The 25,551-nt window shown below is 43.3% G+C and overlaps 1 protein-coding gene across 10 annotated transcripts in view; it reads left to right on the top strand.

Moving 5' to 3' along the window:
• The window catches only part of ppfia1 (PTPRF interacting protein alpha 1), a 43,306-nt gene that overhangs the window by 12,516 nt on the left and 5,239 nt on the right, over positions 1 to 25,551 (top strand). For 3 of the 10 annotated variants that reach the window (XM_088004521.1, XM_088004523.1, XM_088004522.1), the window contains exons 3-27: positions 1,659 to 1,760; positions 2,013 to 2,177; positions 2,260 to 2,334; positions 4,442 to 4,543; positions 5,615 to 5,842; positions 5,917 to 6,063; positions 6,429 to 6,563; positions 9,312 to 9,395; positions 10,108 to 10,239; positions 11,201 to 11,263; positions 11,347 to 11,426; positions 11,982 to 12,132; positions 12,480 to 12,700; positions 13,429 to 13,666; positions 16,021 to 16,145; positions 16,229 to 16,401; positions 17,024 to 17,117; positions 17,451 to 17,462; positions 18,160 to 18,241; positions 19,215 to 19,415; positions 19,674 to 19,736; positions 21,761 to 21,787; positions 23,332 to 23,507; positions 23,899 to 23,996; positions 25,306 to 25,481. In XM_088004521.1, the coding sequence (XP_087860647.1) occupies positions 1,659 to 1,760; positions 2,013 to 2,177; positions 2,260 to 2,334; positions 4,442 to 4,543; positions 5,615 to 5,842; positions 5,917 to 6,063; positions 6,429 to 6,563; positions 9,312 to 9,395; positions 10,108 to 10,239; positions 11,201 to 11,263; positions 11,347 to 11,426; positions 11,982 to 12,132; positions 12,480 to 12,700; positions 13,429 to 13,666; positions 16,021 to 16,145; positions 16,229 to 16,401; positions 17,024 to 17,117; positions 17,451 to 17,462; positions 18,160 to 18,241; positions 19,215 to 19,415; positions 19,674 to 19,736; positions 21,761 to 21,787; positions 23,332 to 23,507; positions 23,899 to 23,996; positions 25,306 to 25,481 (3,150 nt within the window). The remainder of the gene's footprint in view (positions 1 to 1,658; positions 1,761 to 2,012; positions 2,178 to 2,259; positions 2,335 to 4,441; positions 4,544 to 5,614; positions 5,843 to 5,916; positions 6,064 to 6,428; positions 6,564 to 9,311; positions 9,396 to 10,107; positions 10,240 to 11,200; positions 11,264 to 11,346; positions 11,427 to 11,981; positions 12,133 to 12,479; positions 12,701 to 13,428; positions 13,667 to 16,020; positions 16,146 to 16,228; positions 16,402 to 17,023; positions 17,118 to 17,450; positions 17,463 to 18,159; positions 18,242 to 19,214; positions 19,416 to 19,673; positions 19,737 to 21,760; positions 21,788 to 23,331; positions 23,508 to 23,898; positions 23,997 to 25,305; positions 25,482 to 25,551) is intronic. The other 7 variants (XM_088004524.1, XM_088004525.1, XM_088004529.1 and 4 more) reach the window with 5 other exon arrangements.

The following is a 25,551-nucleotide window of genomic DNA, read 5'->3' as shown; positions in this document are numbered from 1 at the left end:
GACTGCTATGAACAGAAATGAAAACAGAAATAACCTTTATTGCTCCATAGTGGCGAAATTCAACTTCACTCACACCAGCGATGTTTAGTCGCTTTAATCCAACTCCAGTCGGTTTGTTCTGGGCTCTGGTTCGTTTGGGGAGGTGTGAACACGTGATCAAACTGATGTGAACAAAACGGCAAAGTCTGCTCCTCCAAACCTCAGTCTGGGTTCGGTTGAAGTGAACTCTGGTTCGATTTGAATGCATATGTGAACGCCAAGTGGACTGGAGACAGGAAAAGCAGGAGGTGGACGCACGGCATTCTGGGTAAACGCAACCAAAACAAACGTGCTAGGCTAACGCCAGCGAGAGAAATGGCTCACAGTGTTTATCCTCCAACCGGATCAGATTCTGGACTCAGTCTTTAGAGGAAATATGGGATTCAGTTTTGTTTCTCTTTAATGTGTGAACAGAACAATCATTAACTCCAACAATAGAGACCCAAAGAAAGCTTGTGTTGATGATGGTGAGAACAAGGCGGCTGATCCATTTCACAGGATGAGAAAGTATTAGTTTGGACCCAAAACGTGAGCCTCTGCCAAGCAGCCGCAGAATAAGAAGCACCAGCTTGAGCGGCGATCTAGTCCCAGCTGTTTAAATCTACAGCATCGATGGTCATTAAATAAACTGTTAAATATTCTGGAATGACCAACAACCAGCTTGTTTCTGAATCTGTTTGTGTGGATCCTACTCTTTATGTCTGGGCTGAGTTTTCTGTTCTCGACTGAAATCCTGAAATCAACACGAGTCACTTCAGTTGTTCTCAGATGTTTCAGCCCCACTTTGTGACTTTATCCTAAGAACAGATACTCTTCTACCGAACTTCACTTCCACTCTGCAGGAATGTAGGAAGTGAGCAGCTCTGTAATTACCCCTGGGCCTTCAACTCACAGCCTCCCACTGGCCAGCAGAGAGACCATGTCTCTCCTTCTGACCAATAGCATCGCTCCTCCCAGTCCTTCAGTGCTGCAGACAGTTTGCTGGAAGAGCTCAGAGGCTGGACAGGAGGAGAGGGAGAATCTCTGTAGCAGTGAAAGAAAAGATCAGCCCCCCTCCTGCTACTGTCAGTATCAGAACAAGAAGGCCTCGCCACTCACCGTTCCTTCGCCGCAGGGCAAAGAAAATCAGCACGGCTCATCCTTTAGTCGCCCAGCCATGCACGTAATCTCTAAAAGCACCACCACCAAGATCACTGCATGTGTGTCCAGATGCGTTTATGTTGAGAAATATGTGAGTAATGTAAACTTGAGAGCTGCAGAATTGGATGTAGAGAATCAGGCCTCTGAGAGTCCATCAGATAACTTCTGGTTTTTACTCAGATTGTTGTGTGAAGCTTCATTGCTCATCATGTAAGCATGACTGTCAGTCACTTTATGAAGACACAGGAATGTGCAATTATCTTCTGTGGCTTACTGTGTGATGTCTGCACACCACACAGCTGGAAAAAACACACCAATTAGGAACTAATAAGTTGATGAGAGGAGAGCATCCGAATAGAAACTGGTTGTGTGTAAACATCTGCATGCAGGCCAGAACACATCTGATTTAGATTTTAGGTTTTTAAAGTGAATAATTGTGTTTCTTGTCATGCATTCAGCAGACTGTGTTCACGTTGCAGGAGTTTGCTGCTCTGACGAAGGAGGTGAACATCTACCGGGAGCAGCTCCTGGAGAAGGAGGAGGAGATCGCAGAGCTGAAGGCAGAGAGAAACAACACCCGGGTGAGTGAACATACCTGGCAAATTCCTGTCTGTTTCTGTTTGGACTGGAGATGGTTGTCATAACAGCGCTCCACCAATCAGCTTCTGTCTTATAATCCAAAGCATTGTCCAAACCCACCCATGTGGAAAGCTGCTTAATCATCACAAATTTCCCACTACAGACAACAAATCTCACAACATGCAGCAGTTCTGCTGATGCACACGTGGTTCCTGCATAGCGGATGCTAACGCTAGCGTGTTCTCTCTCTGCAGCTGCTGCTGGAGCACCTGGAGTGCCTGGTGTCGCGTCATGAGCGCAGTCTGAGGATGACTGTGGTGAAGAGGCAGGCTCAGTCTCCTGCTGGCGTCTCCAGTGAGGTGGAGGTCCTCAAAGCTCTAAAGTCACTTTTTGAACACCACAAAGCCCTTGATGAGAAGGTACAACGAACATCCTGCAGAGTGAAACTTCAGCAGGACTTCCTGCTGACTAGTTAGACATGAACTGTTGTTGTGTTTTAAGGTGAGAGAGAGACTTCGTGTTGCTTTAGAGCGATGCAGTGCATTGGAGGAGCAACTCGCCATCTCACACAAAGAAGTAAGCAAACATGAAAACCTTCTGAAAATCTTTAACAAGTTTGGAGACGTGTCCTTCGTTTATGAGGGCCAAACATGATTGTGTTGAGGTATAAAATGTTATTGTGACTTTGAGGTAGAAAAATAAAATGTAAAATGCTTCTGGAGAGATTAAAGGAGAACTGAAAAGTAACTTTAAGCCAACTTCAGGGGAAAGACGGACGCCAGAGAGGAGAAAATGAAACTGTGAGGAGCTTCTCTGAAGTGAGCACAGACTCAGATATATGCTGCACATAATTATCAGAATAGAAATCATATTAATGCACTAGATACTCAAATTGTTTATTACAAATGAATACTGCTTCTCAGTATTCCTAACTCTGCTGTAAACTCGTCTTTTTGTTGGCCATGACGGTCCTGACCATCAGAATCCAAATCTGAAGAGTTTTCACTCGATTCTGAGCATCCAGCCGTCGGCTCAGGTTCACACTGGTTGGATATCAGTTATTAACATAAAGTCTTTTGGTGTTTCTTCCATTTCCACTAATAAACAACCAAACAGCAGCATCGTTTTATCAGCTGACGGAGGCACAGTGCAGGGCATAAACCCAGGATGGCAGCGGACATCCCGCTTTGGCATTAATAGACAAAAATGCTAGAAACAAGCTTTTTTGTTTTTAGAGTAGAGAAATGCATCCATGTAATGTTTTGTGGAAATGTTTCACTAAATGATATAAATGCTAAACTATTATTTAGTTCTCCTTTGAGCTTTGATCGTCTCAGAGTTGAGTTTCAGTGTTGGCCGAAGCAGAGCAGCGTTTGGAAGAGCAGGAAGGTTCAGCTGGATGATGTTGACCAAACGCCCAGAGGATGTCAGACATTTGTCCTAGATTTCCTGTGTGCACTTCAAGCTGGAGTCATCTTTTGTTCCTTCGATTCAACGCACACACACACACACACATACACACACACACACAAGCACACACACGCGCGCACACACACACACACACACACACACACACACACACACACACACACACACACGCACACATACACGCACACACACACACACACACACACGCACACACACACACACACACCTACACACACACACATACACACACACACACACACACACTCTCTCTTTCTAGATATTCATTCCAGTGAACCAGAATTGCTTTCATTAGGTTTATAATGGTTTGGGTTTACTTTGGTTTGGGTTGGCAGATATTTTCAAAATTCAGCGAATTATAACGGTGAGTCCATTTGGATTTTAAATCCCCAACATTCAGCAACATTTGGAAATGTTGCTGAATTTGTCAACATGTAGTTTACGATTGTTTAGCATCTTTGTCAGCTTGATGGTGACATGGTGTAAAAACAGACCCAGTTAGGCTGCGTTTGATTTTCTACTAATGAAATGCAGCCACAATCAGACATCTGTGTGAATGGTTTCCAACTGCAAAGTGACCTGCATGCTCAGAAGAAGAACACAGCCGTCCCCCAGTAACGCTCTGCTTACAGCAGCAAAGATGGCCGCCGCGATGCTCTGTTTATGTTTGAAAACTATCTGATACAATTCAGTTCCACATGGAAGTGGCTCAAATCATGTTTTGTGGATGAAGATACTGCAATTGTTGTGAAAAAGTCAGATATGGGTTTCAGAAAAGTGGCTTTGGGTCACATCTGCCTGCCTGCTGTGAGTTTAGCCATAGAAAAGTGTGCAATGAAGTTCTGTTCAGATCTGGGATATAACCTGAAGTTTGGCTCTTTTTGAATTTGGGCTGTTAAGCAGGAAGCAGACGTGGATCTGATCTTTCAGTAAAACTGCTAATAAAATCACTTCTTTAAGTCGTCAAAAAGAGCTTTGGAAAGTCTTTCAGGAAACCTGGACAACCATTCCTGACTATTCAAAGTAGTAACATCACAGTTTATTTTAACATATAACCCTGTTTTAACCTGCTATGCTGTCCTTTCATGTATCTGTTCACATGTTTAGCACATTTCTGCTTTGTTTTCCTCATAATTTGAAAAATTAGGGGTTGCCTAATCCTTAAATAAATAAATCAGAATTGTTAAATGCAAATCTGCATGTGCTGATCACCTGACTGCATGTTGTGGTTGTGCAGCTTGCTTACCTCAGGGAACAGAGCGGCCAGAAACGAGGCCTGGCAGACGGAACCAGCGAAGTCAACCACACGTCTGAAAACACACCCAGCACCAACGGCAAGGTGAGGAAACCCACCGTGGCTTTGTTTGCTTCACACAATCAGTGCTCCGCTTCTTCAGACGCTGTTACTGACTGAAGGCTGAAGAACACATTAAAACTATAAACATCTTTGTTGTTGAGCTCATATGTCTATTGTTTCAATCATTTGTCATCATGTAGTTTTCAATTGTGATTAAATCCAGACCCTGCAATTAACTTGGTTAAAAGTTTTTACCAAGTTCCACCACTAGTTTAAAGCACTTAAACATTAAAGCATCCAGACTTCAGTGTGGCTGGGATTCATCAGACACACATGGGGTCGACTTGGTTACTCAACTAAATGCTCAACCAACTCTACAAGTTTAATTATGCAGTTTAACAGAAGCGACCAGGAAGAGGAAGAATAAATCATGAGGGAGTTTAAAGCCGTCTGCCAGCGAACAATGATCTGAACACATCAAACAGAAACACAGTAAATCAGATTGTGCTGCTTGAATGTGGCTGGACATCCCACACTTAGAGACTTTGTGCTTCTCATTATAACATAGTGACTGTAGAGGGTTTGGTCAACCTCAAAAATGATTAAAATTAGCACATGAGGGAAATTAACATTGGAGAGAATCGTTGAAACGGGTGGTGCAGAAAGAGGTGGAGTAGATGGAGACGAGAAGATTTCCAAGATGGTAGCGAGAGCTTCTGTGATGGATGATTTAGATGTTTTCCCCACTTATAGTCCGATTAACTTGGTTTGATGGGGGACAAAAACTGCAGCCTTTGTTTCCAGCTGCTGTGGTTCTTTCTCTGCTCTGAGTCAAACCAACCTGTTCCCCTCCTGGCCTGTGGGGGCGCTGCACCAAGAACCACTGAAGGAAATGACACAAAAACCTCTGAAGACACTGAGAGCAACTTCCTTTTTCACGAAATGGAAACAAAACTGGAGTTGGAGGATTTCTCTTTTGTCTTTAACTACAGACCATTTAGTCATTTCTCCTGCTAGCACTCGGCTAGCATGTTTGTTTTGGTTGTATTAAGATTTATCATACTGCATGTTTGATAAATGTTTTTCCTGATTGTGTCACTGATGACCTCACAGCGGTCCTCGGACGGCTCGTTGAGTCAGGAAGAAGAGTCCGGGTTCGGGAAGGTCGGTGAGCTGCAGGAGGTGGTGGACCGTCAGACGGCTGATCTGGGCCAGATGAAGGAGCGCATGGTCGCCATGGCGTCACGCATCAATGAGCTGGAGGAGGACCTGGACACAGCTAGGAAGGACGTCATAAAGTCTGAAGACATGAACACCAGGCTGCAGCGGGACCTCAGAGAGGTGAGCGGAGCCGCCAGACCCCAGCGGAACCGGCTGGTGGCGCTCAGAGCTCTGATCAGATGTCTGTCTGCTAGTCCATGGCTCAGAAGGAGGACATGGAGGAGAGGATCACCACCCTGGAGAAGCGCTACCTCGCCGCTCAGCGGGAGGCCACGTCCGTCCACGACCTGAACGACAAGCTGGAGAATGAAGTGGCCAACAAGGACTCCCTGTACAGACAGGTAGGGCCGGCGCTCAGCCTGCATGGCTGCACACAGCCGCTGCTACCAGTGAATCCTTGCTGTGTTCCTGCTGAATGGAAGACCCTGAAACACTGGGTGGTTTCTTTACATGCAGTCACTGGAGACAGGGACGTCTTCCTCCTCTTTTCTTCTGCTTTTTGTCTGTTTTTGTGCCACTTTGAATGCTCTGTTCTTCCCTTCCTGCTCTCCCCTCCTTCACCCATCTCTTCATCCTGTCTCTCTTTGTCTCCTCATGCCAGTCACTCTTTCTCTTTTCATTCTTTTCACGGGGCTGACCGCCGAGGCCGCAGCGTAACGCAGACGAGTCGCCATTATGTTTGCTAATGACTTCTTTCCTCTTTCAGTCCGAGGAAAGAAACCGTCAGCTGCAGGAGAAGCTGGAGCTGGCCGAGCAGAAGCTGCAGCAGACCATCCGCAAGGCGGAGACTCTGCCTGAGGTGGAGGCTGAGTTGGCCCAGAGGGTCGCTGCCCTCACCAAGGTACGAAAACCTGCCAACGCCCCGGGCTTCGTGGTGTAGATCAGGGTGTCGGCACGGCCTTAAAAAGCCTTAAATCCATGTATCTGAAATTAAGGCCTTGAAATGACTGAAATTCATAAAACAAAACACGAGTTGGCCTTAAATATGTTAATCACAAGTCTTAAATTTTGTCATGGCAGGATTATTTGATATCGTTTATTCTATGTAGTTTATTTTTTTCTGTCAAAAGTTTGAGTTGCACAAAGACATTTTCATTGAGTTACTGGAGGTAGTTGAGGCTACCGCTAGCTAGCTGCTAATATACCTTTGCTGGCTACATTTATCGTCCAGACATCTGGACTCGTCTTTGACTCACTCAGTTGCCAGCCTGTATGATGCCACCTGCAGTTTTCTTCTACTGGAGCTGTAGGAGACATGGATCAGCTCAGGCTTCAGCCGGGACGGTGTGAGAGTTCATAATTCATAATCTGACCAGGATTATTATAGTTTCCCATCAGGATGACATCCATGGCCTCCGTGCTGAGGAAGCCTCCAAACATCCAGGGATCTATTTTTAGAAACCTGCTCCTGTTTTTATCCATTTATAGTTGGACTCTTTGTCTTGGAGAAGCTCTGCTGCTCCTGGCCTGGAAACTCACAGGACAGGAATCTGTAACCTTTATCGAAGCAGAAAAGCAGAAAACAATATTCTGTTTATGTGACATGCTGGCCAACAGTGTTGAGCATGCTGTGTAATTATTCACATGGCTTTAGAACCTGGTTTAAAACCGATTCAGCTTCTGTAAAACTGTGCAGAGTGAAAACTAATTGTTGCTGGTCAGTGTTCACAGCAGCAATCCTTTCTTGCCCTGTTGCATTAAAACCAGCTGTGACCCATTCCAGATCAACACACGTCAGCTAATGCTCCAGCAGCGAAGCTGATTTTTCACTCATAATTTTGAAGGTTTTGCACATTTAGCTTCCACTTAATTCATTTTAGGGAAATAATTTCTAACTGATCATTTTCTAGGCTGTTTTGTAAACTTTTAGCTGAATAAAGTTTGACATCTATGTTGAAGTTTTGGTTTTCAACTGTTGAGGATTTTTTAAGTAATTCAATGTTCATGCTCTTATTTTGAAGTGGGTGAAGACTGCTTACTCAGCAGTTCCATTTCCTCGTCTCACTTTCATTTTTTTTTTTTTTTTTTAAAACTTTGAGCAAATGGCAAATATGCAACCAACATGAAATTTACAGAAGAATACAGGATTTACATAAACAAACTACCAGGGGTGTTAATTAAATATCCGTCCATTTTCTAACACCCTGGTCCTCGTTGGGTCAGGAGGTGCTGGTGCCTCTCAGGCGAGACGTTTCGGGCAAGAGGTGGGGTCACCCTGGACAGGTCGCCAGTCTGTCGCAGAGCAACACAGAGACAGACAGGACACACACACACACACACACACACACACACACACACACACACACACACACACACACACACACACACACACCTAGGGGGAATTTAGAGAGACCAATTAAGCTGACAGTCATGTTTTTGGACTGTGGGAGGAAGCCGGACAGAACCACCATGCAAACTCCATGCAGAAAGACCCCATCCTGCGAATTGAACCCAGGACCTTCCTGCTGCAAGGCAACAGTTATTAAACAAATGCATGAAAAAAATTACATAAATAAATTTAAATACTGTGTTGTTATTGCTTTTAGCACTTACTTCTGCTAGCTAAGTAGCAGAAAGGAGATCTGGATCTGGTTTTACCTGGTTAAATAAATAAAAATAAAATACTGTGATGATGTAGTGCTCTATCATTAGTGGACCTAATGTTTATAATTAGTGCAATTTTTTCCTTTTTTAGTTTGTTCTTCCTTCAACTGCAGATCAACAAACAGAATAATTTTAGTTTTTATCCTAATGGATCAGCTCACTTTGACTTGCAGGAAAGAGAAGTTGTCTTTTGGGTTTTTTAAAACCTGTTGGAGGTTTTTCTAACTCTCTACCAGGTCTGGTTGTTTGCCATCCAAGCCTTTTCCTCCATGCATATTTAATGAGGCAGGAGTCGCTTCCTCTGTGGCTGCAGCTTAAAGCGCACGTATAAAACATGGCAGAGAAAGACAGCTTGGACATGTCCAAACCCGGAGTAAACGCCAAGCGCAGCTCTGAGTCGTCCTCATGTTGGACCGGCTCGTCTCCGGTTCTGGATGTGAAAGTGCAAAGAGAACGTCAGGCCGGCCCGGTTAATCATCGATGTTCTTCTGTTTCCTGGAGTTGAACGAACATGTCTTCTTTCTGTCTGTGGGGTGGACATGCTGCTGCCGCCGTCCTCATGTCCAACCCTCAGTCTGATGCGTGTGGCTCTGAGACCCAGACCAAGGTAGACCAGTTTTATGGACCGGGCTCCTTTTCTCTGAACTTAACCAGGTGGAAACTGTTAACGGTCACATGACCCAAAGTTTGTTAAAGTAGCAAAACAACCAAACTCTCTCCTGGATTAAAATCTGGTGAATTGTGGGGTCTGGTGGGTTTAACTCTGATGGGATCCATCATTAAATCAGCCTGTTTACTAACCTGTTTACCAAATGGTCTTTGTTGGTTAAGCTGCTGTTTCAGAATGAGGTTCAAGATGATTTCTTTTTGTTTCTTTTTGCTGATGAGTCCGTCCTTCAGAGGGACACTGGGTCATGTCTGTAAGGCCTTCTCCAGGATGGGGATCAGTCATTGGATGGGGTTTTGACACTTTGTCTGTTTTCAGGCAGAGGAGCGCCATGGCAACGTGGAGGAGCGGCTGAGACAGATGGAGGCGCAGCTGGAGGAGAAGAACCAGGAGCTGCTCAGGGTGGGAAAACTTTAAATGCTGCAGTCTGAGTTACATTTTCATGTTCCTGAAATCCAGCAACAAATAATCCACCGTTTTATTTACAACATGAGTAACTATGAGTTCAGGTCTGACACTCTGCTGCTGCTTCCACGATGTTTTTCATACGTTTCATTTCAACACAAAAGGTTCTTCACTGTAAAAGTAAAAGTTTACTTGGTGCTAAAACACAATTTAAGGTTTCCAACTTAAATTTAGAGGTTATATTCATAGAAATGGTAAATTAGCCTATATAAAGTTAAGCTGAGGAAAAAGTTACAGGAAGGAGTCAAGAGAAACTTTTTATTTATATTATCAGGACCTAATATGAATACTCTGTGGTTCATTTGAAATTAATGAGAGGTTGCTTAGAAAGCTGCTGGCAGCAGAAGTTCCTTCCTAGCTAAACTGTTAGTTTTCTCCCACAACAAAATCTAGATGGGCGGATCTACGTTATTGATCCTGGAGGAAAATGGTGTGGCAGTCCGCAGCTCCCATTCATAGAAACAGTAAAATGACAGACCATGAGATAAAAACAAAGCATTAAAAGATAAACAGATATCTGAAAATGTCACTAAGAGAATTAAGAGAATGTTCTGGTCCTCAAAATGTAACATTTGTACTGAAGCATAAGATGACATAGGTTACAGATTACAGTGCAGACATGACAGAAACCTGTTGGAAATATTTGCAGGCGAGGCAGCGAGAGAAGATGAACGAAGAGCACAACAGACGTCTGTCTGAGACGGTGGACAAGCTGCTGTCCGAGTCCAACGAGAGGCTGCAGCTGCACCTCAAAGAGAGGATGTCTGCTCTGGAGGACAAGGTGATCCCTGCCTGACCTACAGCCGCCTGCGGCCACAAGCACGCAGTTTACCCCCATTTCTTCAGTTCAATCAGCAAAATGCATTGTGTGATCAGAGACTGGACAGGAAATGAGTCACTTAAGAAATCCTGGAGAGGAAAGTTTCTTTCCAGGGTTAAAGTTCATACAGGTGCCTGGAATCCTTGAAAATGCTTCAATTTCAATGGGATATTTTCAAGGCTTGGAAGTGCTTGAGTCCTTGAAATGCTTGATATTCAATCTGCATATTTTAGTAAGAAATCTAATCCTGATTAAAAACCTAAATTTGGAAAACATTACTTACATTTGGAACATATATTTTCATACACCTAATAAATTCATGCTAATCTGACTCAAATGTTCTTATTTTAAGTCAGCTAGAATTACCAATATTATTTTTATTTAAATGCCAGAATATTTTTTAGACATTTTCTTTATTTTTTTATTTTAGAATAAAATAAAATAAAAACTAGTAACTAGGTTTGTTTTATTGTTTCAGTGTAGTGAATACTTATTATTCCTAAAGGCTCAGTGAGTTTTTGAGCTCGTTATATTTCATGTTATGTTTTATGTTGCCACACGTATAAAGTGTGTGAGGGAGAAATATTTTAACACAGAAAATGTTGTTATATTTTAGTTTATCATGTCCTTGCTGTAGATAGTAGAATACCATCACAAATAAAATATTAATAACAACAACAAATAATATAGAATTTTGAATTGAAAGTCTTTTTTGGTTCATTTGTATTGCTTTTTATTTCCAAATCGAAGTGCTGGAAATGTTTGAAAACCTGCTTGAATTGTTCTGAATCCTGTAAAAGGGAATTTCTAACCAGCAGGACACAAACTAATACGATTCTTTCTGCATTTGGGAGCTTGTTGGATCGATTATCTGTTGATACGGGAACATGATGTATGACCTAATTCTCCCCGCTCCGTTCAGAACGCCCTGATCAGAGAACTGGAGCACACCAAGAAGCTGATTGAGGAGTCTCACCATGAGAAGGTGAAGACATGCTTCCTGTGTCGACGTTTGACGTTAAATTTCCGTGTTTTGTTGGGTTTTAACATCCTCGTTTGTTCATGCAGGAGCAACTCCTGATCCAGATTGAGACCATGAGGGCAGAGAGTGAGCAGGGCAGGAGCCGGAGTAACTCCTTACTGCACGGGTAAACATCCCAGCCGTTACCATGGACACCCCCGTTTACAGGGGCAGTGTTTTGTAAAATCGACTTCTTTGAGCTTTTCTTCATGTTGTAATGTTATTCCTTCAAAAACATACCTGGAGTGTTGCCTTTATTCTTACACACATGAGAAATCCTTTAATCTCCATGGCAACCATTCAGAACCAAAACACAGAGTTGGACCTAGCTCCTCCTCAGAGCTGCAGTTTCCAAGCTTCCCCCTCTCAGCTCCTTCAGACTAGCCAGCAGCAATTAGCAAACAGCTGGTGGAGCTGCTGAGCTCATGATAGGAACTGCCTCACAGTTCCTATCTGTGAAAGGGTTAATAGAGGAGCCATGTTGGATGACTTCCTGAAGGCGGAGCTTCATAAAGAGCAGAAGTTTTTAAAGAGACAGTGGCCCAATTTCAAGCGTAAATTAAAAAGTCAAATTTGATACATACAGCATTTTCATAATATCTGAAGTTAACATAGTTACTTGATTGTGCTGTAAGATGGCTCGCAGTGCTGACTCCTTAAGCTCTGGACTCCCCCCCACCAGGCGCTCTCAGCTGGGCAGCACTCCTGACTTCAGGTACCCGGTGTCGGCGTCCTCCATGATGGACAGCAACTCGGATCATTACGGCAGCGCTCTGGTTCTGAGACGGCCTCAGAAGGGCCGCGTGGCGGCGCTGCGGGACGAGCCGTCCAAGGTGAGCTGCTCTCCTCTGCTGTGACTGTAAGCAGCAGCATCTGAACCAGAACAGATTAAGATCCGTTTCGCTCTCTGCAGCCTCTGACTTATCCTTCCACTCTTCCCGTTTCTGCGATGCTCCAACTCTTTCTGACGATTCTCTTCTTTCTGCTTCTTTTTGTTTGCTCCATCTGTGGACTTCAGCGACATGTAAGTCAGTCTGCTTGGCAACGCCGTCAGTGTTTGAGACTAAAACTCACCAGCCTGTTTGACCTTTGACCTCTGTCCTGTAGTTTTGAAACCGTGCTGCCGTCCCAAACGTCACGCCCCCTGCTCTGTGTGTGTGTGTGTTTGTACTGACTGCAGGTGCAGACGCTGAACGAGCAGGAGTGGGAGCGCATGCAGCAGGCTAACGTCCTGGCTAACGTGGCCCAGGCCTTTGACACCGACATGGACGCGTCGGACCTGGAGGAGGACCGGGAGACCATCTTCAGCTCGGTGGACCTGCTGTCCCCGGGACAGGCCGACGCCCAGACGCTCGCCTTGATGCTGCAGGAGCAGCTGGACGCCATCAACAATGAAATCAGGTTATTATCCTGAGTTATGGCTCCTTTTTATGTCCTTCCTGTTCTCCAGTCCTGCTGAAGTCAAACTGAGTTAAAGTTTTCACTTGCTGCATTTTGCAGCTTCATCATTTAAGTTATTTTATTTTATATTGTTTATTTTTATATTTTATTATTCTATGCTATTATTTTTGTATTGCATATTATAATGTTATATTGTTTTTTGTTATATCTATATTATGAATTGTCATTAAATTTTTTTCTTCATTATACAATAGATGTATTTTATATTGTTTTATATCTTATCCCATATTAAATTATTCGTATAAAATTGTATTTTGTATGTTTTTATTATAATATATTCATTATTTTATATTTATTTTATATTTAATGTTTGTATTTACTATTTTATTATTTTATACTTTATATTTTTTCTTATTTTCTCCTATATTTATATGTTACATTTAATATTATTTAATTTCATGTCGTATTTTTGTTTTAAATTATTTTATGTAACATTTTAGCGTTCAGTAATATTTAGTAATTTAGCTGCGTTCCATGCAAAAGTTTTCATGCTCACATTTTGTTGCAATAACCAGCAAATTTTAATGTTTTTCTTTTTTTTTGTGTCAAATGTTATGCAGCGAACAAGTGAATTTAGAAGGACAATAACTGTTTTAAAGTGAAACTAGAACTGGTTTTCCACCGTTCCTGGAATATTGACCTAACATTTCCTTCCTCTCCCCTGGCAGGATGATCCAAGAGGAGAAGGAGAGCACGGCGATCCGAGCGGAGGAGATCGAATGCCGCGTCGGCGGCGGCAACGACGGCGGCCTTGGAGGGCGTTTCCGCTCGCTCAGCTCCATCCCGCCGTCTCTGTGCGGCGGCTCATCGCTGGGCGGATCGCCGCCCAACTCGGGCCAGTCCACCCCCAGACGCATTCCCCGCAGCCCCAACAGGGAACTGGACCGCATGGGGGTCATGACCCTGGTAATGTCACCCAGTTACACATTAAAGCATTCTGATAGCTTTAGACAGTTAATAACCGTTTCTGCCTCTGCCTGTAGCACTATTGCTATGAGCCTTACATCATCCAGAGCTCCCTGTCCCAGCAGACACTAACTTACCTGCCGTATGGTGCTGCGGGCTTCAGCCCCCCCCCTCAGGCCTGTAGCTATGCCCCGTACTTCCAGGTACCTGCAGAGGATCGTCCTCCTGGGTGGGTGCAGCCTGTCACTTCCTGGAAAACCTGGAATCTGTGGAATGTTGCACTTTTGTTTGCATTTGTTGATGCTCCAAACAGGAAGTGTGAGTTTTTGAAAGTCCTGCCTCACTCTGCACCTCTGGAGAAGGTTTTATTAGCTTTGAGTTGTGTGGAAATGAAGCGGTACCAAGAAGAAACCTGAAACACCTGGCTGTGCTTCGGTTAGCTTCAGTTTTCGCTCCTTCCACGCTTCAGAGTTTCAGATCAAAACACGCAGCTGCAGGCAGATTGACTCCGTTCTGACGGCGCGTGTGTTTCTGGAAAACTGTTCCAAAGTAAAAAGCTTTGAAGAATAAAGTGTTTTGGTTGCGTCTGTTTTAGAGCGTCTCTTCATCTTTGGGTGATTTCTTGTTTTAATGAAAGCCACTGATAGTCGGGACTAATTCCTGACTGACGGACGGTTGGAAGAAAGGGAACATTTTTGCTCATTAAGTGAATTTTTCCTCTTCCTGTTTCCCTTTTATAGCTGGTAATCAGTCGCTCAGCCCGGCCGGGCGGAGGAAATGAGTGATTAGGTATTTTTCTCCGGGGGGCTCAGAAATGTGGCACGCTTGTGGTTTATTTGCTCTTCTAATGCCAGGTTTGTGAGGAATGTAGGAGGGAATAAATCCTCCCATGTTTCTTTTTTTTTCTCTTCTTTGCGAGGGGAAAGTATTACTGCAGCGGCGACGAGTCGTAAATTTAGGAGCTATTCTCTGCTCTCTTGCTTTTTCACAGCTAACCCTGTCATACTGTTGTTTTTAGATTGAATAACAACTAAATGAAGTCGGCTGCACCCATCCTCCAGCGTGGTTTGCTCCTGTCCTCTAACTGTGTGCAGTGCTGCTTCTGCAGAGTTTCTTTTAACATAAGTAGTGAAACAGTAAAACAGCTTCTGATCGAGTTGTGTGTTTAACGCTGATCACTGCGTTCTTCTGGTTTCCTGTTTGTAAGTGTGGTTTAGTCCGGCTCTGATCTGCTGCTCACTAACTGCTCTTCTCCTCTCCTTTTTCTGCCACGCTTCAGCCTAGTGACCTGCGGAAGCATCGCAGGAAGGTAAAATAGAAAGCTGCTTTACAGGACCGCCCCAGAACCCCCACACCCCAAACACACCCTGAACTCCCATCATCATCATCTGTCGTCCTGTTCTGTCTCCCAAACGTTTCACTAATAAGTTGGCTTTTATTTTCCTTCACTTATTATAATTTGAGTTCTTTGTTTTGTTGTTTATTTTCACGTTTCAACAGGAAGTCAGTTAAAACTTTAGGTGCAGGAATTAAAGTCCATATTATGCAAGATGCTAAACTCTGTTTTAGTCAGAGATCCTTCCACTGCTGCCCGGTGTCTCCCTCCCTTTACGTCTGGTTTAAGTGCTGTGGTTATAGATTTATATTTAGCTCATTATTATCCCTAAAGTCCTTCCCATCCAAATAGATTTGGAAAACTGCATAAATTTTATTTTTAAAAGCTTTATTCCTCTGTTTCAGGCAGAAACATTGCTTTTTGGGGTAGGGGGTGACTGCTTTTGGTTGCTATTTGGTTGGGGATTTTTTATTATTCGTATCCATAGCAACAAGGTGGTTTACACCTGGGAACCTGCAGAGGTCAGTGTGCAAAGAAGGATTCCTCACAAAATGGAGAGTATTGCGTACAAACAGCATCGTCATACTGTGATGCAACAACATAATGTCTTCAGTCAGAGGCTTCTTCAGAGCTGCAGTAATACAGACTGCTACAGGAGATCATCCCTTCCCACAGCGATCAGTTCACATGACACATTTTTGAGGAAACATGAGTTAGACCATTTAATTTCCCTCTGGGATTAATAAAATATTTTTGAATTGAATACATTAATGTTGCATGTAGCAATCAGCTGCATCAGTCTGTTAAATCAAGTAGATTAATGGAAATAACTGGGATTTCTGCTGTAAAGTAAGAATGAAATGTTTCTTTTCATTTCTGTCCCAGCTGTTCAGGGATCTGCTTTGTGATCCGGCTGATGTTTCTGTTCTGTGACAGCAGTGGACGGGTCACCAGTACCTGAACCTTTTGTTTCACCTCAAACGGTTGCAGCATCACTCGTCTCTCTGCTCTGTCTCAGTCTTCTCAGGACGACAAGGCCACCATCAGGTGTGAGACGTCCCCGCCCACCACGCCGCGCTCCATGCGCCTGAACAGGGAGCTGGGACACGCGTCCAGCCACGAAGATATCAGAGACATTCGAGGGTAGGAGTTTATCTGATTTCTGACCCGTCACCGTCCTGGTTTCTGCTGTTTGGTTTTGAAACGGCTCCATCTGGTGTCTGAAGGCTGGGAGGCCTGCAGGATGGCCAGGGCAGCAACCCCAGCAGCAGCAACAGCAGCCAGGACTCGCTCAACAAAGCAGCCAAGAAGAAGAGCATCAAGTCCTCCATCGGACGCCTGTTTGGGAAGAAGGAGAAGGGCCGGCCCAGCGGTCCTGGGAAGGACTCACCGAGCCAAGGTCCATTTTTACTTATCATTTGTTTCATTGGTTTAGTTTAAAATGAGTGTTTCTCACGTTGAGATGAATGAAAAGGCATTACATATTTCCCATGTGACGTCATACTTCCAGGAACTTTGTGGCCGGCAGCCATCTTGGTAGGTATCCGTAACTGTCATGACGGTTGCTGTGAAGTTGCTATGACAACAATAAACAAGCCATAAGCTTAAAATTCATTCTCTATCTAATTTATTAACAGTATAAGTACATTAAAACTGTTGCTCAGTTGTTGAGTACTTTCTTTTTGCTGGTGTGGAAGCCATGGTTCATCTATGCTTTACGCTGCGCTTGCCTACCAAGATGGCGGTTCAGAGGCGCAGGCAGAGATTAGACAGAGGACATTGTCAAGAAAACATAAAAAACATTCAAGTAAAAGATTTTTTTACAAGTTTTAAATTGCGAGTCGAGTCTGAAGCCTTTTGAAAGCCAGTCCAGGTTCGACTGGAGTACGAGTCCCAAACTCCAGCCCCATCTCTGACTTTAATACATGACGTTAAAACCACCCGGAGTATTTATCAGAAAGATCCCAGAGTATTAATTTGGATCAGTGGATCTGATCCCAGCGTGGATTGTGTGTTTGTAGCCGGCACCCCTGATGCAGACGGATCTCCAAAGGACGGTCTGGGAATGGGAACATTAGGAGGTCCTTCTGAGAAGAACAGGAAGCTCCAGAAGAAGTGAGTTATCTGCTTCCTGCTGTCCAAAACACACCGTTCTGCTGCATAGGACACCACTAATGCACAACATGATGAGCAGTGTGTTCAGTTTAATGCTGCTTCACGCTCACTCCCACCCACCGACTCACTCCTTCCACTCCACACCCACTTGCTTCATCACAGCCAGCACCTAGAATAATTCACTGTTTTCCTTTTGTTGTGATTTCTGAGCAGGCACAACACAGGCACCATAAATGTTGTTGCTTCCATGATTTGGCATCAGTTCATTGTTTTCTGTTTTGTTTGCCCACCCTCCTCCTCTTTTCCACCATCCTCCTCTCATTCCATGAGTAGTCCAAAGACCGGGTAAGTTGCTTCACGTTGCCTCGTCTTCCTCCCATTCTTGGCTTCACTCTTCCCCAGCCAGTAACTCTCCAGGACCCCACACAGCTGTCCCTTTTGAATGCCTGTTGGTTTTCCATGCTGCTCTCTACCTGCCTTCCACAGAGGAGCTTCACTAACAGGAATGTGTATTTGCTGCTTTTCACTGGGAGAACATTTCCACCTCCCAGAGCTCAAAGTTCTGATTGAAATATTGGATTTTTGTGTGATCTTATTTTATTGTTAGATTTTATTCTGGTTTAAATTTGTCGATGCTGCAGCCCCATCTAGTGGTTAACTACATAAACTGAGTCTTGTAGCAACAGTTCAGACCTCTGATAGGTGGTTACAGGTGCATGTCAGATTTATTCTCAACCTGTTTTGTGATTGGCCTCTGATGAAACTCTGTTCCCAGTTAGCTACAGCAGCTAGCAGAACTAGCGTTAAAACGTGAAACCCTGCAGTGGGTGTTTGTTCTAGCAGAGTTTTCCAGAACTCCTCCCAGGTTTCCCTTTCTGTTTCCTCTCAAACTCCTGCTCTTGGTTCTGAGTGTGCATGTCGCTGACAGTTTTTGGGATTTAAACGGTGAACATGACTGACTGCATGTTGAAAATACTAAAGGCTTTCAGTTTGTCTGCAGGAATATGAATTGGTCGTTAACTTGATTGTTTTTGTGTGACAGGCATGAGTTACTGGAAGAGGCTCGCAGGCAGGGCCTGCCGTTCGCCCAGTGGGACGGACCCACCGTGGTGGCTTGGTTAGAGGTAGGAAAATCAAAATTAAGCCTCTGAGACTAGATTGTAAAGTTTCAGGGAAAACTGTTAGCTATTATCTTTGTAGATAAAACTTGTGACTCTCATCAGAGAGTTTCCATGTTTGAAACACGTGGAGGAGGTCAGATTTAGGGAGCATCCTGGAGTAGCAGATTCAAATTAGGGCCATCTTGCCTTTTAAATTATGATTTAATCCTTGTTCGAAAATAGAACTGGAGGAAAACTACGTAATAATCTAATCACATTCTGCTGAACAGATCTTAAGGTTTGTGGAAAGTTTTGCTTCGACAAAACCACATTTTATTTATTGAACTTGAAAGTAAATATTTAGTTTGCAAGCTGAATGTTGAGATTCAAACTAAATATTTAGTGAACTTTATCTAGTTAGCAAGCCTCCAACTAGCTCTGAGCTAAATGTCTAGTTTGAATCTAATATATTGTTTTTAGCTACATTTTTAACACCAAACTAAATGTTTAGCTTGCTAATTAAATATTTAAGTTGAAGTTGTGACCTTTATGAATGAATGAATATCATGATGAATACATGACTCTTCCATTCACTTGACAGACTAAATTATTGTTGCTGTTAGTTTTTGACTGTAACTTTACAAACAGCATCCCATAATGAAAATGCTCCAAAAGTGATAAATGTCATGAGGTCCCTGATCTACTGGACCATGAGCTGATTTTTATGCATGTTTTTACAAAAGCAAATAAAACGATAAAGCTTCAAACTGACAGTTTAGAACTGAATCAGTTTGTTTGAATCCTGAGAACTGAAATGAGTTTGTTGCTCACTGAGTTTTCCTGGGTAGAATCAGGATCTGTATTGCTATCAGGAATCCTCCTCAGCGTATTTTAATCTGGTTCACTGACTGGTAGCTCCCAGTAGAAAACATGTTGAACCAGTTTGCTTTCCAGTTTACTGACCTGCCTCGTCTCTTTGCTGCCCCCCTGTGGCCAGCTGTGGGTGGGCATGCCGGCCTGGTACGTGGCGGCGTGCCGAGCCAACGTGAAGAGCGGGGCCATCATGTCGGCGCTGTCCGACACGGAGATCCAAAGAGAAATCGGAATCAGCAACCCTTTGCACCGCCTCAAGCTGCGCCTGGCCATCCAGGAAATCATGTCCCTCACCAGCCCGTCGGCCCCGCCCACCTCCAGAACGGTACCGTCCCATTCACACACACACTGCTCTCACACACACTTTATCCCCTCAGTGCTCCGTTCACACACTCCTGGCATTTTTTACAGCATGTTTTTAATGCATTAACACTTTTTAACACGCACTAATGAGTCACTTTTGTCTCTTTCTAACAACCAATTCTCCCCGGTTTGTTTTGTTTTTCTCCTTCCTGCCTTGTTTCTGTCCTTCATCACTGTTTCCGTTCTGCACTCTTCTGATTGGGGGGTGACACATGGTCAGTCTACAGGAAACGTTTGGGTCACACATGAGGAGATGGAAAGTTTGGCAGCCACGCCTCCCACGGTTAGTCCACCCGGATGAGCTGGGCGCCGCCGCTGCTGACGTCTGCTTCAGGCCGTCTGCTTCAGGCCGTCTGCTTCAGGCCGTCTGCTTCAGGCCGTCTGCTTCAGGCCGTCTGCACAGCCTGAAGCCCTGCAGACGGCCTGAAGCAGACGGCCTGAAGCAGACGGCCTGAAGCAGACGGCCTGAAGCAGACGGCCTGAAGCAGACGGCCTGAAGCAGACGGCCTGAAGCAGACGGCCTGAAGCAGACGGCCTGAAGCAGACGGCCTGAAGCAGACGGCCTGAAGCAGACGGCCTGAAGCAGACGGCCTGAAGCAGACGGCCTGAAGCAGACGGCCTGAAGCAGACGGCCTGAAGCAGACGGCCTGAAGCAGACGGCCTGAGGCAGACGGCCTGAGGCAGACGGCCTGAGGCAGACGGCCTGAGGCAGACGGCCTGAGGCAGACGGCCTGAAGCCGACGGCCTGAGGCAGACGGCCTGAAGCCGACGGCCTGAAGCAGACGGCCTGAAGCCAGCCGTCGCTCCCTTCTTTCTGTTCAGCTAGCCAGTTCTGTCCTGCTGGTTTAGTTTGTTTGTGCCTCATAGTTGATTAGTTTTTTAAATAATAATTTCTTCATTTCTTCTCTGTTTTCCTAATTAAAATGATGCTAAGATAAGTTTCTGTGTAACCAGGCTGTTTTTCTGGTGATTTTATTCCCCCTCCGCTGGTTGATCATTATGAACATTACGCTCATGAAGCCCCTTTCAGACATTTCATCGTATCTAAAGGTCCTTCCTGGATAATCTCAGAGTTTCCTTTAGGTGTTTTCAAGGTTTGGAAAGTGCTTGATTTCTGCATAAAGTCCTTGAAAGTTCTTGACATTCAAACTGCACAGTTTTGTAATAATTTGCAATCTTGAGTTAAAAGCTTAAACATGGAAAACATTATTTACAGTTTAAACCAGATATTTTCATACGCCTAATAAAAATTCAAATATTTTATTTTAAATCACACATTCCTCGTTAGAATTACCAACTTTAATTCTAATTGCTAAATACCAGAAAACTTAGCAAGAATAGTATTTATTTTCTCCCTGCTGTAGAAAACTATCACAAGACTTTGTTAATAAATCTAATAATGATGCCATATAATAGTGAATTTTTAGATCATTTGATTTGCTTTTATCTCCAAAGTGTGGAACTGGAAAGTTTGAAAACTTGCTTTGAAAGTTTCACCAGGGAAACGTGTAAATATCTTACTGAAGGAATTCATTGATCTGGGTTTGAGCCAAGACTGATCACAAATCACAGAGTAATTATGCTCTAAAAACACTTTTCAAGTCAGACCACGCCATATTTGATTAAAAATAAACACTTTCTCTGTCACTGAAGTCCAAATTTTATCTGATTGACCCTCTGATTGATTAGGACACTGGGATGTTCACATCCTGCAGATTATTGGAGAAACTTTAGTCATGGATTATGAAGTGAACTATGATGTGAAAAGTAATTTAAAAATTGGTCCTAAACTAGATACTTTTATCTGATTGAGCTACATATATCTGTGTGCAAAACACTACATTTCTAATGAGGCTACTGTAATGACAGCACATGTGTAGCAGCAAAAACGATTGTTCCTCCTCCTCCAAAATGGCGGATGGGTTTACAGTCAAATCAGACTTTGAGTAAAAATCATTTTACAGACATGAATGAGTCAGGAGCAGAAGTGACTGAATACACACTCACTGGATGCGTCGCGTCTGAAAAGGGCTTTAACTGGCAAAGATCCGAAACTATGTAACAATTAAAGAAATCAACACCTAAACTTGTTTATTTTAGATACAATTAGAACAGAATCAGGTTTCCTTTAATCAAATAAATGAATCCGTCTTTCATAGCTTTTTTCCTGCCTTTGTGTTTTGATTTTAATTTATTTGTATGTTTTTATTTTTCACGTGAAGCTGCTCTAACCCTTCACGGCCGCCTCACTAACCCCTCGCCTTTCTGTTCTTCTCACCATGCTCACTCTAACCACGCTAACACCAGGAGGATGACGAGGGCAGCTGGGCCCAGGTTTGCACACATTCTGATGGACTCACGCTGAGCTGCATTAAACCTGCTGCAGCTTCAGAAGCTGCTTCTTCACTGTTCTAATTTTAAAAAATAAGAAATAATAAAACAGCTGAGTAAATACTGTAAAGAATAAAAATACTTCAGAAGCAAACTGATGCAACTGTGAATGTAAAATTAAGAAAATTCGACCCAGTTTTATAAACATAATGCTGTTCAGGAGGTGGAACATCTTTATGAATCTTCATCACTCGGCTTATGTAAAGTTTCATGTTGCTTCCCGTCACTTTCATAGCAGGAACAGCCAGTGATGGGAACACTGGTGGCACTTTAACCAAACCATTTAATCCTCTAATTTAATTTTTCCAGATAAATTCTAAAATACCAATTTACTTGTTGAAATTCAAGCAGATGTTCATATTCATGCTTTTATTTTGAAGTGGGTGGAGACTGTTTATGCAGCAGTTCCTTTTCCTCTCGGTTTAGTAAATTAAGTTTATTCTTTTCCCAGAATGCATTGCTGCTGCAGTTCCACAGGAAACAGTTTAAAATCTACTGAAGTCCTACCATGGTCACCAGCAGAGTTAGCAAAACTCAACATTTATAAAATGAAACTGAGTGGAAGGTTTGTCACAGAGAATCACTTTCACTGTACAGGCAGACGTGTAATGACCATGTTCGTCCTGCTGAGGGCGATATAACACATGTCGTTGACAGGTAGCCTTAGTGCAGCTAACTTTTAGTTAGCATTGGCCACCACTGGGGGTCATATTAACATCAGTACTGGCTGATCAGTAAATATCAGCCTTAACAGCAGCAATAATGTAAGATACAAGTTTTAGTCCAAATTTTTATTTTGGGACTTTGTGCTGGACTTATTGCAGCTGCTGTAATATTACTGCTGAATTTATTCATGTTAAATATATATATTTATTACAATATATTATATAATATGTCCATTTTTCTTATTGATAACAGTTAACAGAAAAATTAATAATAATTCTTCCCTTATTGTTAGATATCTGACAAAAAAAAGGACACAAGACATAATAAAAAATAATGTGGACAATAAACAATTTATTGAGCAAAACAGGTAAAGAAAAGTCATTTTGACTCCCTGAAATTATAAACAGATTTATTTCAAACTACTTTTGAATGCAAGAGATCTGGTGTAAGTTAAAATATTTTAATGCAAAAATGCGTGATGAGTTAATTTTCTGTACATTTCTTGTTATTTTGATGCATTTTGTTGATGTTCAGACTTCAACCACAGGGCAGATATGATCTTATTTCATCAGAATTTTCATTTAGACATTGAAGTTTATAAAATATTATTCAACATCTCTATAAAAAGAATAAAATCCTAAAACATTTGCTTTTGGCATCATTAGCCAAAGACTCTTCCATTAATAAACTTCAGAAGCTTTAATGTAAAAAGGTTTTCGTCTCAGTTCTGCTGTTTTCAGTGTTTGTTGTGAAAGGAACCAGAATGTTGGTGGGTTATTTTCTTTCTGACGCTCTAAGCCCAGTTCGTTGCGGCCTTGCAGACGCTGGCGTACGGAGACATGAACCACGAGTGGATCGGGAACGAGTGGCTGCCCAGCCTGGGTCTGCCTCAGTACCGCTCCTACTTCATGGAGTCCCTGGTGGACGCCCGCATGCTGGACCACCTGACCAAGAAGGACCTGAGGGGGCAGCTGAAGATGGTGGACAGCTTCCACAGGTACGGCTTCACATGCAGCAGCCTTGACCAGGAAGAGGTCTCAGCCCGAAGTGAGAGGAGAGAGCGCCTCCTCTGGGTGAAGGGCTGCAACCTCAGACATGAAATATGTACATTTCCATCTGGGATTAACTGAGTATGTCCATTCATTCCTTCATGGAGAGATTATTAAATCCAACAGTATGAATCAGTTCGGTTCCTACAGACTGAAAAAATGTTTGGACTTCCACATTATTCCTCAACCTGTTTACATCCTGCATCCATCCCGACTTACTGTGTGTGTGTGTGTGTGTGTGTGTGTGTGTGTGTGTGTGTGTGTGTGTGTGTGTGTGTGTGTGTGTGTGTGTGTGTGTGTAAACATGACCCAACTGCTGAGTTTGTGTTTGTGCAACAGGAACAGCTTCCAGTGTGGCGTGATGTGTCTGCGGCGGCTGAACTACGACAGGAAGGAGCTGGAGAGGAGGAGAGACGAGTCCCAGCTGGAGCTCTCAGGTAACAAGCCACCTGACCAGCTCCTCCTGCTGGTGGCTCCCTGACACTGCAGGTTTCAGCAAACACATCCAACCTACAAAAACTATGAAAAAAACTATGAAAACAACTTTTCTTTGCAGTTTAGCACACATTAAATTTGCTCCTCAGCCAACTTCCTGGTGCATCTAAATATAAAAATGAATTGTTTTCAGGAAAATGTCTCTGATTGAGTTCCGGACATTGGAGAAAAATCAGTTTGAGGTTCATAGAGAAAGAACAGGAGAACTTTTTGAGAAAGCTGCAGTGTTTCCTCTAGATGTTTTCTGCCCAGACCTATTGGACCAGGTTCCACCACAGAACCAGCCCACAGAACCGGTCCAGCTCTTTAAACAATGCTGTGAGGTAGTGTTGTCAAACAGTCAAAAAAGGTGAAAAGACAGCAGCATGAGCTGCCAGGCCCAAATTGTTCTGGTGGATTTTATTGCTCAACATCTTTTGTTTCCTGACATCCATCTGAAGTATCCAGAAGCTGTTATTATACAAAATAACGACACGCCTGCTCTTCATCGAACCATGGCAGGAGAAAACTGGTCAAACCAAACAACAAAGTCAGGAAAAAGATTATGAATCTAATTTACAAACTCATCTACTATTACTCTTTTAATATTGTAAATTAAAATGTTATATATACTATTTGTTTTTATAAAATATGTAATGCATATAAATATTTATAAAAAGTATTGTATTGTTTATTAAAACAATACAAAACAAAAACAAAAACTCCACTGAACCCGGTGATGCAATATTTAAACAGGAAGTGCTGGGCTGGTCCCGCCCACACACCTGCTCAGGCTGTAGCATTTAAAGGGACAAACCATGATGAGTATAAAAGAAACTAATGAAGAACTTACCAGAAATGCACCTTATAACAAAACAAACTTTCAAACGTGTTTGTCTAATGGTTTAGAAGTGTTGGTTAAAAAAAGGCGAAGGGATGTAGACTGCAACGTAAATCTACCAAACAAACCTGGGACAGTGATTGAAGTAAAGTTTCACCAGCAGTGTTTAAATGAAAGCATTATGTTCAAATGTAGTAAATGAAAGCATTATGTTCAAATGTAGACAGAAGAAATAAATCAGAATCATGAACAACAGCTGCAAAGCCTCTGCAGGTTGGTTCACTCCCAGGTTCTGTGTTCATAGAGCCACAGGAGACCCTCAGGTGGAGCTCAAACGTCCCCCCAGTGGTACGCCTACCACAGTTTGAGAACCAGGGCGAGCCAAAACAAGCTCTCTTTAAACAATAAGGTTTGTGTTTCTGTCCCTTCAGACGTTCTGGTGTGGACCAACGAGCGCGTCATCGGCTGGGTCCAGGCCATCGGCCTCAAGGAGTACAGCAGCAACCTTTACGAGAGCGGCGTTCACGGAGCGCTGCTCGCCCTGGACGAAAGCTTCGACCACAACTCACTGGCTCTGCTGCTGCAGATCCCCACCCAGAACACACAGGTACACACACCAGAACACACAGGTACACACACCAGAACACACAGGTACACACACCAGAACACACAGGTAC

Source organism: Poecilia mexicana, unplaced genomic scaffold, assembly GCF_051168715.1.
Source record: "Poecilia mexicana isolate PSO_F unplaced genomic scaffold, ASM5116871v1 scaffold_3, whole genome shotgun sequence".
Classification (NCBI taxonomy): Eukaryota; Metazoa; Chordata; class Actinopteri; order Cyprinodontiformes; family Poeciliidae; genus Poecilia; species Poecilia mexicana.
The sequence above is the reverse complement of the archived record's forward strand: the minus strand, read 5'-3'. Positions and strand labels throughout refer to the sequence as shown.